Source organism: Balaenoptera borealis (genome assembly GCF_965194805.1).
Source record: "Balaenoptera borealis genome assembly, chromosome: 6".
NCBI classification, from domain to species: domain Eukaryota; kingdom Metazoa; phylum Chordata; class Mammalia; order Artiodactyla; family Balaenopteridae; genus Balaenoptera; species Balaenoptera borealis.
The window spans coordinates 35,035,168-35,047,445 of NC_138863.1; the positions used below are offsets into that span (position 1 = coordinate 35,035,168).

The 12,278-nt window shown below is 45.4% G+C and overlaps 2 protein-coding genes and 1 pseudogene across 3 annotated transcripts in view; 1 reads left to right on the plus strand and 2 right to left on the minus strand.

Moving 5' to 3' along the window:
• Positions 1 to 994, minus strand: part of LOC309631247 (cyclin-Y-like protein 1) — a 34,949-nt gene extending 33,955 nt beyond the window's left edge. The window contains exon 1 of the mRNA XM_082397482.1: positions 529 to 994. Within this exon, the coding sequence (XP_082253608.1) occupies positions 529 to 754 (226 nt within the window). The 5' untranslated portion in view covers positions 755 to 994. The remainder of the gene's footprint in view (positions 1 to 528) is intronic.
• Positions 1 to 2,210, minus strand: part of LOC309631229 (cyclin-Y-like protein 1) — a 61,778-nt gene extending 59,568 nt beyond the window's left edge. The window contains exon 1 of the mRNA XM_082397466.1: positions 1,197 to 2,210. The gene's annotated coding sequence lies outside the window, so the exon portion shown is untranslated. The remainder of the gene's footprint in view (positions 1 to 1,196) is intronic.
• On the plus strand, positions 852 to 8,582 carry LOC309630909 (thioredoxin, mitochondrial pseudogene; annotated as a pseudogene). The gene is made up of 2 exons: positions 852 to 1,028; positions 7,074 to 8,582. The product of its transcript is annotated as a thioredoxin, mitochondrial pseudogene (transcript).
• Positions 8,583 to 12,278: the final 3,696 nt, after the last annotated feature.

Genomic DNA, 12,278 nt, shown 5'->3' on the forward strand with positions numbered 1-12,278 from the left:
TGTTTGTCTTAATTGTCTCGAGTATCAACTACCTTAACGAACAGAAGTCTATCATCAGGCCCTTACCTAGTTCCTTCGCTTAGGTACCATCTGGATAGGGAGGCGGGATGGATACGCCGAAGTTAGAGTATTTAAGTTTTCATTAAGAAAAGAGAGAATACACCAGAAAGTCTCTGCTAAGTCCCACGAGATGTTAAACAAATAGAACCACCAACAGGAAGGGCCGCGGATTGGAGGGTCTCAGGCCGGGCTGGGAAATGGGAACGGGGGAAAGAATTGGGCATTCGGGTAGGGAAGAGGGAAGGAGACTGGCCGGACGCGACTGGTAAAGAATAAGGGGTGGGGACGCCAAGCAGAGCCAGCCTTCGTCCCCGGTGCCCAGCCCTGGGAGAGCCAACTACGGGCAAGAGGGAGCCCTAGGCGGCGTCTCCCTCCCGGGGGACCCTGGGGGCGGCGGAGGCCAGAGGTAAGCCCGAGAGCAGACGGCGCCGACCCCGCGAGGGGCGAGGCGCGCCCGCCGCTTCTTACCTTCGGGCATCTCCTGGTCGCTGACGTGCTGCAGGTGGTGGCCTTCGCCACCTGCGAAATCCAACTCGGCGGGTTCCACGGTAGCCGCCGCCGGAGCTACTGCCACGGCGTTCCCGGCCGCCGCCTTGTAGACCTCAGACTCGCAGTCCGGCTCCGCTGACCCCCTGCGCCGGCCCAACTTGGGGCAGGCATTGGGGGACAGGCAACAAGACAGCGAGTTCCCCATGGGGCGCCTTCACTCCTCGCCGCCGCCGCCGCCGCCGCCGCCGCCTCCGCTCGTCCCCCGACTCCGCCGAGCTCAGAAGCCGCCCCCTCCCCCAACAATGGCGCGGCGGGCACTGGCAGCCCCGGGCTATGCCGGGGCTGTGCCGCACATGCAGACGCGACTTCGCCCGCCGCTCTCCTGTCCGCCCAGCCGCCGGGCCCCGGGCAGGGGCCCGGCCCCGGCCGCACCCCAGCCGCCGCCGCCGCCGCCGCCGCCGCCTCCCCGGAACCAACTAGTCTGTGAGGGCGGTGACCAGACCGGCTTAGTTAAAAGGGGTGGGAACCAGACAAGCGCTGAGACGCGCAGCCACTGCAGGGAGAGAGCGCAGCCGGACCTCCTACTCCTTCCGCCGCCGCCTCCTGACTGAAAGTAGCTAGCCCGGCCGGCCCTTGCCTACCGGAACGTGTCCTTCGGTAACCTGGTTACGACGGACCAATCACGACCAGAGTTCCCTCCACGCGCCCTCCTCAGAGCGCAGGCATGTAACTCACAATGCCCCGCCCCCGCCCGCGGCTGCCCCGCCCCCCGAGCGGCGCGCCCCGGACTCTGCTTTCCATTCATCTCTCGCGCTCCGAGCTTTCCGGTCCTGCGGGAAGCGCCGCGGGAGTTTGTTAATGGAAGCCGTCCTGAGTCAGTGGGCTCTGTAGAAAGCCCCTGTTCGTAAAATGCCAGTTCAGTTAGCAACTCGGTTTCACCGGGTCGACAGTTGACTCATTTGATGTATTGCTCAACGAACTTAGTTTCACCCCAAGTTTTGACCGTTTTTTATAACTGAATGCTCCTCCTGTCTTGCCTTCCAAAGAGTGTTAGTTTCCGCCTACAGTTTAACCATAGCAACCCCCGGGGCCCTGGTCCTACTCTCAATAAAGAGCTGTGGCTGTGTCTTGAATGAGACTCGAGGACACGTCACCCCTCCACTTCCTCATCAGTAAATTAGGTACCGAACTCCTCCCTCCCACCTCTGAGGCGCTGGGATTCAGCAACTCGCTTTTCTCGCCTGTTTCTCTCTTCCACGGCAGGAGTTTCCAGGTTTCCCTACTTTAGCCAACAACAACGCATAAAGTACGATTTTCTCATACAAACTTGAGAGTCACAAAGTGAAGTACCACGGTCTTGATTTGATGAAGATGATAACGATAGTTAACATTTGGCAAACACTATGCGCCCGCCCCCGTTCCAAGTGAGGTACTCATTTAACCCTCGGGAACAAAATCCTCAGAAACCTTCATTTTACAGATTTTACAGAAGCTAAGTAACGTTCCCAAGGTCACATGATTGCTCAGGGGTGTGGCCAGGATTTGATCCCTGATTGTGTGGATCCCCAAAGGCACCTTATTGTGATCATCAGAAAATAAAGGTAGAAGTCAAATTTGGTTGGAAGTGGCATAGTGTATCAGGAACAGTTTTTTGATGTGGATTTTAAAATACTTTCCCTTCATTCAACATTGATTAGTCCCTCCTACATGCCAGGCACCCGTGTGTGAAAAATGGTCCTGCCCTCAGTGACCTCAGGCACGGTGAGAAAACAAAGGCTTAGAGAGCCCAATAGTCTGAGGTCACACTGCTGCAAAGTACTTAAACCTGAAATTCAAACCTAGATCTATTAACCCCAAGTAGATGCTGGGGTAAAGAGCTTGGTTTTCTTCCCAGAAACATGAGAGCCATTGAATGTTGTGAAGTTAAGGAGTCACTATCAGGTGGTTTGTAGTGAGGTCACGCTTGAGAATAAGTAGGACTGATGGAAGCAACAAAACCCATTAAGAGACTATTTATATTCATCTAAGCGAGGAGTGAGGGTTCAAACTAAAGGCAGTGGCAGAGATTGGAGTGGAGGGAAAGGATCTGAGGTCATTTGGGAGGTAGAATAGAAGTGCTCAGTGACTAGATATGGAGCGGGAAGGGGAAAAGAGAAGCAAAAATGGCTGCTAGGGTTCTGGCTTAGGGAACTATGTAGAGTGTGGTTACTTTTTCTTAGATAGTGCAGGAAAAGGAAGAGGTTTGGGAAGGAAGATCATTTTGGGTTCTGTTAAGCGGAACATGGAAATGGAGCTCTCTGGTTGAAAGTAAGCCTCTGCAGGCTAAGTCCATTTTGTGATATCCCAACTTATGTTTTCAAAAAAAACACATTAAATCAATTTAAAAATGTGATTGGGGAAATTCCCTAATGTTGACAGCTAAGAATATCACATTTTTCATGGAGCAACTTGGAATCTATGGTTTTAGTAAATGAGGCATCCTATGTAAAATAAAACTGGTAAATGAGAGCTCTACCCACCACCAGAGCCTCCCATCAAGCCTCTTAGATAGCCTCAACCACCAGAGGGCAGACAGCAGAAGCAAGAAAAACTACAATCCTGCAGCCTGTGGAACAAAAACCACAGTTACAGAAAGATAGACAAGATGAAAAGGCAGAGGGCTATGTACCAGATGAAGGAACAAGAAAAAACCCCAGAAAAACAACTAAATGAAGTGGAGATAGGCAACCTTCCAGAGAAAGAATTCAGAATAATGAGAGTGAAGATGATCCAGGACCTCGGAATAAGAATGGAGGCAAAGATGGAGAAGATGCAAGAAATGATTAACAAAGACCTAGAAGAATTAAAGAACAAACAAACAGAGATGACCAATACAATAACTGAAATGAAAACTACACTAGAAGGAATCAATAGCAGAATAACTGAGGCAGAAGAACGGATAAGTGACCTGGAAGACAGAATGGTGGAATTCACTGCTGTGGAACAGACTAAAGAAAAAAGAATGAAAAGAAATGAAGACAGCCTAAGAGACCTCTGGGACAACATTAAACGCAACAACATTCGCATTATAGGGGTCCCAGAAGGAGAAGAGAGAGAGAAAGGACAAGAGAAAATATTTGAAGAGATTATAGTCGAAAACTTCCCTAACATGGGAAAGGAAATAGCCACCCAAGTCCAGGAAGCGCAGACAGTCCCATACAGGATAAACCCAAGGAGAAACACGCCGAGACACATAGTAATCAAAGTGGCAAAAATTAAAGAAAAAGAAAAATTATTGAAAGCAGCGAGGGAAAAATGACACATAACATACAAGGGAACTCCCATAAGGTTAACAGCTGATTTCTCAGCAGAAACTCTGCAAGCCAGAAGGGAGTGGCATGATATACTTAAAGTGATGAAAGGGAAGAACCTACAACCAAGATTACTCTACCCGGCAAGGATCTCATTTAGATTTGATGGAGAAATCAAAAGCTTTAGAGACAAGCAAAAGCTAAGAGAATTCAGCACCACCAAACGAGCTCTACAACAAATGCTAAAGGGACTTCTCTAAGTGGGAAACACAAGAGAAGAAAAGGACCTACAAAAACAAACCCAAAACAATTAAGAAAATGGTCATAGGAACATCCATATCGATAATTACCTTAAACGTGAATGGATTAAATGCCCCAACCAAAAGACATAGACTGGCTGAATGGATACAAAAACAAGACCCATATATATGCTGTCTACAAGAGACCCACTTTAGACCTAGGGACACATACAGACTGAAAGTGAGGGGATGGAAAAAGATATTCCATGCAAATGGAAATCAAAAGAAAGCTGGAGTAGCTATACTCATATCAGATAAAATGGACTTTAAAATAAAGAATGTTACAAGAGACAAGGAAGGACACTACATAATGATAAAGGGATCAATCCAAGAAGAAGATATAACAATTATAAATATATATGCACCCAACACAGGAGCACCTCAATACATAAGGCAACTGCTAACAGCTATAAAAGAGGAAATTGACAGTAACACAATCATAGTGGGGGACTTTAACACCTCACTTACGCCAATGGACAAATCATCCAAAATGAAAATAAATAAGGAAACAGAAGCTTTAAATGACACAATAGACCAGATAGATTTAATTGATATATATAGGACATTCCATCCAAAAACAGCAGATTACACGTTCTTCTCAAGTGCGCACGGAACATTCTCCAGGATAGATCACAATTTGGGTCACAAATCAAGCCTCAGTAAATTTAAAAAAATTGAAATCATATCAAGCATCTTTTCTGACCACAACGCTATGAGATTAGAAATGAATTACAGGGAAAAAAAGGTAAAAAAGACAAACACATGGAGGCTAAACAATACGTTACTAAATAACCAAGAGGTCACTGAAGAAATCAAAGAGGAAATAAAAAAATACCTAGAGACAAATGACAATAAAAACACGACGACCCAAAGCCTATGGGATGCAGCGAAAGCAGTTCTAAGAGGGAAGTTTATAGCTATGCAAGCCTACCTAAAGAAACAAGAAAAATCTCAAGTAAACAATCTAACCTTACACCTAAAGAAACTAGAGAAAGAAGAACAAACAAAACCCAAAGTTAGCAGAAGGAAAGAAATCATAAAGATCAGAGCAGAAATAAATGAAATAGAAACAAAGAAAACAATAGCAAAGATCAATAAAACTAAAAGCTGGTTCTTTGAGAAGATAAACAAAATTGATAAGCCATTAGCCAGACTCATCAAGAAAAAGAGGGAGAGGACTCAAATCAATAAAATCAGAAATGAAAAAGGAGAAGTTACAACAGACACCGCAGAAATACAAAGCATCCTAAGAGACTACTACAAGCAACTTTATGCCAATAAAATGGACAACCTGGAAGAAATGGACAAATTTTTAGAAAGGTATAACCTTCCAAGACTGAACCAGGAAGAAACAGAAAATATGAACAGACCAATCACAAGTAATGAAGTTGAAACTGCGATTAAAAATCGTCCAACAAACAAAAGTCCAGGACCAGATGGCTTCACAGGTGAATTCTATCAAACATTTAGAGAAGAGCTAACACCTATCCTTCTCAAACTCTTCCAAAAAATTGCAGAGGAAGGAACACTCCCAAACTCGTTCTATGAGGCCACCATCACCCTGATACCAAAACCAGACAAAGACACTACAAAAAAAGAAAATTACAGACCAATATCACTGATGAATATAGATGCAAAAATCCTCAACAAAATACTAGCAAACAGAATCCAACAACACATTAAAAGGATCATATACCACGATCAAGTGGGATTTATCCCAGGGATGCAAGGATTCTTCACTATACGCAAATCAATCAATGTGATACACCATATTAACAAATTGAAGAATAAAAACCATATGATCATCTCAATAGATGCAGAAAAAGCTTTTGACAAAATTCAACACCCATTTATGATAAAAACTCTCCAGAAAGTGGGCATAGAGGGAACCTACCTCAACATAATAAAGGCCATATATGACAAACCCACAGCAAACATCATTCTCAATGGTGAAAAACTGAAAGCATTTCCTCTAAGATCAGGAATGAGACAAGGATGTCCACTCTCACCACTATTATTCAACATAGTTCTGGAAGTCCTAGCCACGGTAATCAGAGAAGAAAAAGAAATAAAAGGAATACAAATTGGAAAAGAAGAAGTAAAACCGTCACTGTTTGCGGAAGACATGATGCTATACATAGAGAATCCTAAAACTGCCACCAGAAAACTGCTAGAGCTAATTAATGAATATGGTAACGTTGCAGGATACAAAATGAATGCACAGAAATCTCTTGCATTCCTATACACTAATGATGAAAAATCTGAAAGAGAAATTATGGAAACACTCCCATTTACCATTGCAACAAAAAGAATAAAATACCTAGAAATAAACCAAAAAAAAAAAAAAAACTGGTAAATGAAAACAACATTTAAAATTGTGTTGTCATTAGAGTATACACAAAGTAATTGAAGCTGTAGGTATAGAAGTGGTTGCCTTGAGAAGACATGTATAATAAGGAAAGGAAGAAAGGAAGGAAGGAAAGAAGGAAGGAAGGAGGGGAAGAAGGAAAGCAAGAAGGAAGGAAGAGAAGGAAGGGAAGGAAAGAAGAGGTCTTCAAAAATAGGGAGATTTAAGTGGCATTTAAGTAAACCTGCCAAAGGGAGCAGTGGCAATCAAGGGACCTGAGTATTAATTAGGAATGACTGATCACGTGAGTCCCATGAGGGTAGGGATCACATCTGCTTCTCATTTCTGGAGCAGAGCACCTAGCACAGTACCTGGCCAGTAGATGCTCCATTCGCAATTGTCCAGTGTTGTCCGTGGGGCAGGAAAGCTACAAATACCATTGGCTGCGGCAACTGGGTGACTGGGGATGTGTGCAAGCTGGATGGCAGGCAGTGAGTAAAGAAATGAATAGGGAACAGAAGTGCCCTTGACCGGTGGGGAGGGCCGCGCTGTGCACCCCTCTGCTCTCGCTGCAGGGAGATGGCTTAGCGACTTCTCCTGGGGAGGTTCCTGGCCTCCATAATCTGCAGGAAGCCCTCTCAGAGTCAGTGGGCGCCCCTTGCCTCCAGGGCCCTGCAGACCCCACAGCACAGTCCTAATAACCTGACAGTAACACCCAGCCAAGCCCAGTCAATATACACCACCAGAGTCTGTACAATGACCTTTAACATCCAGGATGGACCAGACTTTCAAGACTGAGTTGTCAACAGTGAGACACCAGTGGTTGTGGATTTCCATGCACAGTGATGTGGTCCCTGCAAGATCCTGGGGCCAAGGTTAGAGAAGGTGGTGGCCAAGCAGCATGGAAAGGTGGTGATGGCCAAGGCGGATATTGATGACCACACAGACCTCGCCGTAGAGTATGAGGTATCAGCTGTGCCCACCGTGCTGGCCATCAAGAATGGGGATGTGGTGGACAGGTTTGTGGGCATCAAGGATGAGGACCAGCTGGAGGCCTTCCTGAAGAAGCTGATTGTCTGACAAGCAGGGAAGCGTCCTGACTGCCCCTGCCCACCTGGGCCCCATGGTCCCGGGGGACCCAGATAGAACTCATAGCCCTTCTGTGCCGGCCCTTCCTACCTCCTCCCTCTGCCTGGCCCCTGTGGGTCCGTGCTTTGGAGACCAGGCCTCCAAACACAGGAGCCTCAAGTGCTCCCAACCTGGCTGACCGCCAGGGTGGCCGCCCAAGGAGCGGTGCCGCCACCGAGCTGGGACAGCCGTCTCCTCACCCACTCTCTGCTCCTTCTAGGGCTTGTTGCTGTGCTCCCAGGATGCTGGGACAGAGTCCCGGGGCCAGCCTGCAGTAACAGCTTGGTCTCCCTTCTCCCTTCTGATCTGAACCCCGGTGCCTGGCTCATCTGCCTCCTGCATTTTTCTTTCCTGCTGCTGTTTTGTGTAAAAAAAAAAAAAAAAAAAAACAGAAGAAGCAAAAAAGAAACCCAGGGCTTCCCTGGTGGCGCAGTGGTTGAGAATCTGCCTGCCAATGCAGGGGACACGGGTTCGAGCCCTGGTCTGGGAAGATCCCACATGCCGCGGAGCAACTGGGCCCGTGAGCCACAATTACTGAGCCTGCGCGTCTGGAGCCTGTGCCCCGCAACAAGAGAGGCCGCGATAGTGAGAGGCCCGCGCACCGCGATGAAGAGTGGCCCCCGCTTGCCACAACTAGAGAAAGCCCTCGCACAGAAACGAAGACCCAACACAGCCATAAATAAATTAATTAATTAATTACCAAAAAAAACAACCCATAGAATACAGTACCAACAGCGGACCCTAATACAATCCACGGTCGTTGGTGATAACGATGTGTCAATGTAGGTCCATTTATTGTAACAAATGTACCACTCTGGTGTGGGATGTTGATGATGGGGAAGGCTGTGCATGTGTGAGGGCAGGGGGAGTATATGAGAAGTCGCTGTACTTTCTACTCATTTTGCTAATGTTTTGTTATTTGTAATTTCTTCTTCTAAAAAAAAGAGGATATTAAAAAAAAAAAAGAAATGAGTTATCAAGCCATGAAAAGACACGAAGGAACCTTAAGTGCATATTGCTAAATAAAAGAAGCCAATCTGAAAAGGCTGCATACTGAATGACTCCAACTATATGACATTCTGGGAAAGAAAGTAAAAAGATGTGATAGTCAGGGGTCAAGGGTCAAGGCGGGGTGAGGAAGTGATGATTAGGTGAAACACAGGAGATATTTAAGGCAGTGAAACTATTCTGTAGGATACCGTATTGATGGATACATGACATTATTTGTCAAAACCTACGGAACTGTATAACACAAAGAGCGAATCCTAATGCAAACTATGGACTTTAGTTAGTAATGCTATATGAATATTGGTTCATCAATTGTAATAAATTGTAACTGCACTAAGGCAAGAGAACTAAGAGAGAACTAAGAACCGCACTAAGGAGAAACTGTGAGTGGGAAAAGGAGAGGATATATGGAAACTCTCTGTACTATCTGCTCAATTTTCTTTTTTTAAATTTTATTTTACTTTATTTCTTTATTTTTGGCTGTGTTGGGTCTTCGTTGCTGCACGCGGGCTTTCTCTAGTTGTGGTGAGCGGGGCCACTCTTTGTTATGGTGCACAGGCTTCTCATTGTGGTGGCTTCTCTTGTTGTGGAGCACAGGCTGTAGGCGCACAGGCTTCAGTAGTTGTGGCACGCGGGCTCAGTAGTTGTGGCTCACGGGCTCTAGAGCGCAAGCTCAGTAGTTGTGGCACATGGGCTTAGTTGCTCTGTGGCATGTGGGATCTTCCCAGACCAGGGATCAAACCCGTGTCCCCTGCATTGGCAGGAGGATTGTTAACCACTGCACCACCAGGGAAGCCCTATCTGCTCAATTTTCTGTAAACCTAAAACTGCTTTAAAAAATTGTTTATTAATTTTGTAAAAAGTGCAACCCATGGCTTGACCAGTTCTGTATATACCACTTTCTTAGGCAGTAAATTATCTTTGCAGAGCGCCTTTGGGCAACAAGCAATGATGCAGCATAGCCCACATAGACAGAAGGGTTTTGAAGACAACAAGCCTTCAAACTCATCCCCCCACTAGAGTGTGAGCAGGAATGACAGAAGGGGGAACAGAATGTGGTGTGTGGAACCCTGGGTCCCCCTTTTAGCTACAATCAAGGAGTCACTGAGCACATGAAGGCAGCCTCGCAGGGGTAGCACCGCTCTAAGAAACAAGCGACAACTTCTGACTTGTTTTACCCAAATAACTTAAACAAGCAGATAATAACCAAGTGATTCATCCTACATGATCTTCAGTTTTCCCATTGATAAAACTGACAGTATTATGCATTATAGATGCTGCTGTGTTGTTTTCAAGCCTTCCTTGAAAGCCTTAACAAAAACGTCAAAACATCCTCGCATATGATACTGATGATAAGGAAGTGGATATGTGTGATCACATATGAGATATCTTATTAAGGAAAGTGTGGGAGGGTTCTTCTTTAGAATATTTTCAAAAAGCTCTTCTAAACACTAGATATATTTTTTATTACTTTTACTGCTGTTATTCTCCTACTTGTTACCTGAAGTTTTGTCTAAGGACCGCAGGGGTTTTCTTAACCTTACAAGTAAGTTTCTGTTGAGTAGAACCTCGTCATGCTACTTGTTGCTATTGATAGAGTTTGTTAAGCCAACAGTGAAAGCAATCTGTCCTCTCAATGCATGGTAGCACTTCAATACTGGAGATTCTGTAATGAATTTTAAAATCAGAGATGAGAAGCATTTCCCCCACCCACCTGGGATTGGAAAGAGAAAATTCAGTAAGACAAAACAGGATGCAGAGCTTAAGAAGTGGGTTAGAGCCCACGAAGTTCTAAGAATCACAACTGTTGAAGAAATATTAAGCAGACCAGAAAATTAGTGAAATGAGTCCAGGTTGAGTGAGACTGAATGCTTTCCCCAAGTCCCACATGGTAACTGCCTTTTTTCTTCTGTAGGGAGAGAAAGAATTGGGAAGAGATTTCAGGTTTCTAGAGATTCACTTGAATAGTTCCTACTGCACTGCTCACTGGGACAATATTCTTTTTCCTCCCCAAGGTGGCCATATGCAGCAGCAGTTCACCCCATCCATTCACTCTCATCACTTAGAATGGAGTTGTCCCCATGCAAACATCGAGCAATGGCACCGTGAGAATTGAGAGGCTCATGAAAGCAAGGCTGATGGGAGCCCTGGGGTGCACCCCCAAACTAAAAGGACTCAGGTTGCAAGACCTGTCACTTAACAGTCACAGCAGGATATATTTTTGGTAATTGAAGCCTAATTTGGATTGTGTTTTTGGAAAATGATGACATTAGTTTTCTAAAAACTAGAAAATTTTTTAGGGGGGAGTGGTGGTTCTCTCCAACTCCACTTTGAAGCTAAAATGGCAAACTGTTTAGAATACAAACTTTTTCTTCCCGTGGATTTATGTAGTAGATGTTTCAAAATGACTGGCAAATACATAGAATTCATACAAAGTTAGAGGCAAAAGGGTGCTCCAGAACCCTCTGGTTGAATCTCTTCACTCTATAGTTGAGGAGAATGAGGTCCAGAGAGGCTAAGTGTTATGCCCAAGGGCACACAGCTGGCTCACAAGATGAGACTTGAATCCGGATTGCCTATGTACTGGCCAATGCTCTTCCCTCTCTACTGTGCTCTACTTCCCAGCACCACAAGAGGACACCTACTGTGTCTTGCAGAATCTAGACTATTTTTTGAAAGCTTGGAACTAAACTTGTGACTAATTAGAATACAGTGTTCCACCACCTTTAAGTCACCAGCTAAAATCCACTGCTCCCCGTCGCAGCACGCCCGAGGCCTTCTGGGTAACCAAAGAAAGATTATTGTCTCAACTCAGTTCTCTGTGTCTAGGTACCCACAAAATGGAAATCACTTTACTTGGGGAAGAGCAAGAGGACAAGATGAGATGAAAAGGAAGCATGTTTAAAATGGATAAAAGGAGGCACTTTTTCCCCACTACACACAATTGAACTGGGGAACTCACTGCAGCAGGATATTAAGATCAATGGTGAAGATTTGTGTTTTAAAAGATTAGACATTTCACATGCATATCATCAACAGCGACACTCAATGGGATGAAAGTAAGATGGATGAAAGTTCTCAAGCTTCAGTGCATAAGTTGATCACCAACTGGGTCAGGTGAAAAGAAAACAAGTTGTCGACTGGATTAAAATTTCACAGAAAGGCAGATCTGGGGGGTTCCAGTCATTGCTGCTGTGTAACAAACCACTCCAAAGTAGTGGTGTGAACCAACAGGCATTTTATTATGCACATGGATACGGTGGATCAGGAATTTGGAGAGGGCACAGCAGGGATGGCTTGTCTCTGATTCATGACATCTGGGGCCTCAGTTGGGAAGACTTGAACAACTAGGAATGACTTGAGGTTGGGGGCTGGAATCATCTGGAAGCTTCTTCACCTAACCTGGGATGACTTGAAGGCTCACTCAGCTGGGACTGTCAAGTGGAGCATCTATATGTAGGTGTCAAGAGGGAGTGTCCCAAGAAAAAGCACTTCCAAAAAACAAGTGTCCCAAGAGACCCAGGTAGAAACTACACGGCCTTTTATGACCTATCCATGGAAGTTTTAGAGCATCACTTCCAACACAGTCCATGGGTCAAAACCGTCACAAGCCCACTGAGATTCAAGAGGAGGAGACTTAGGACCTCCTACATCCCT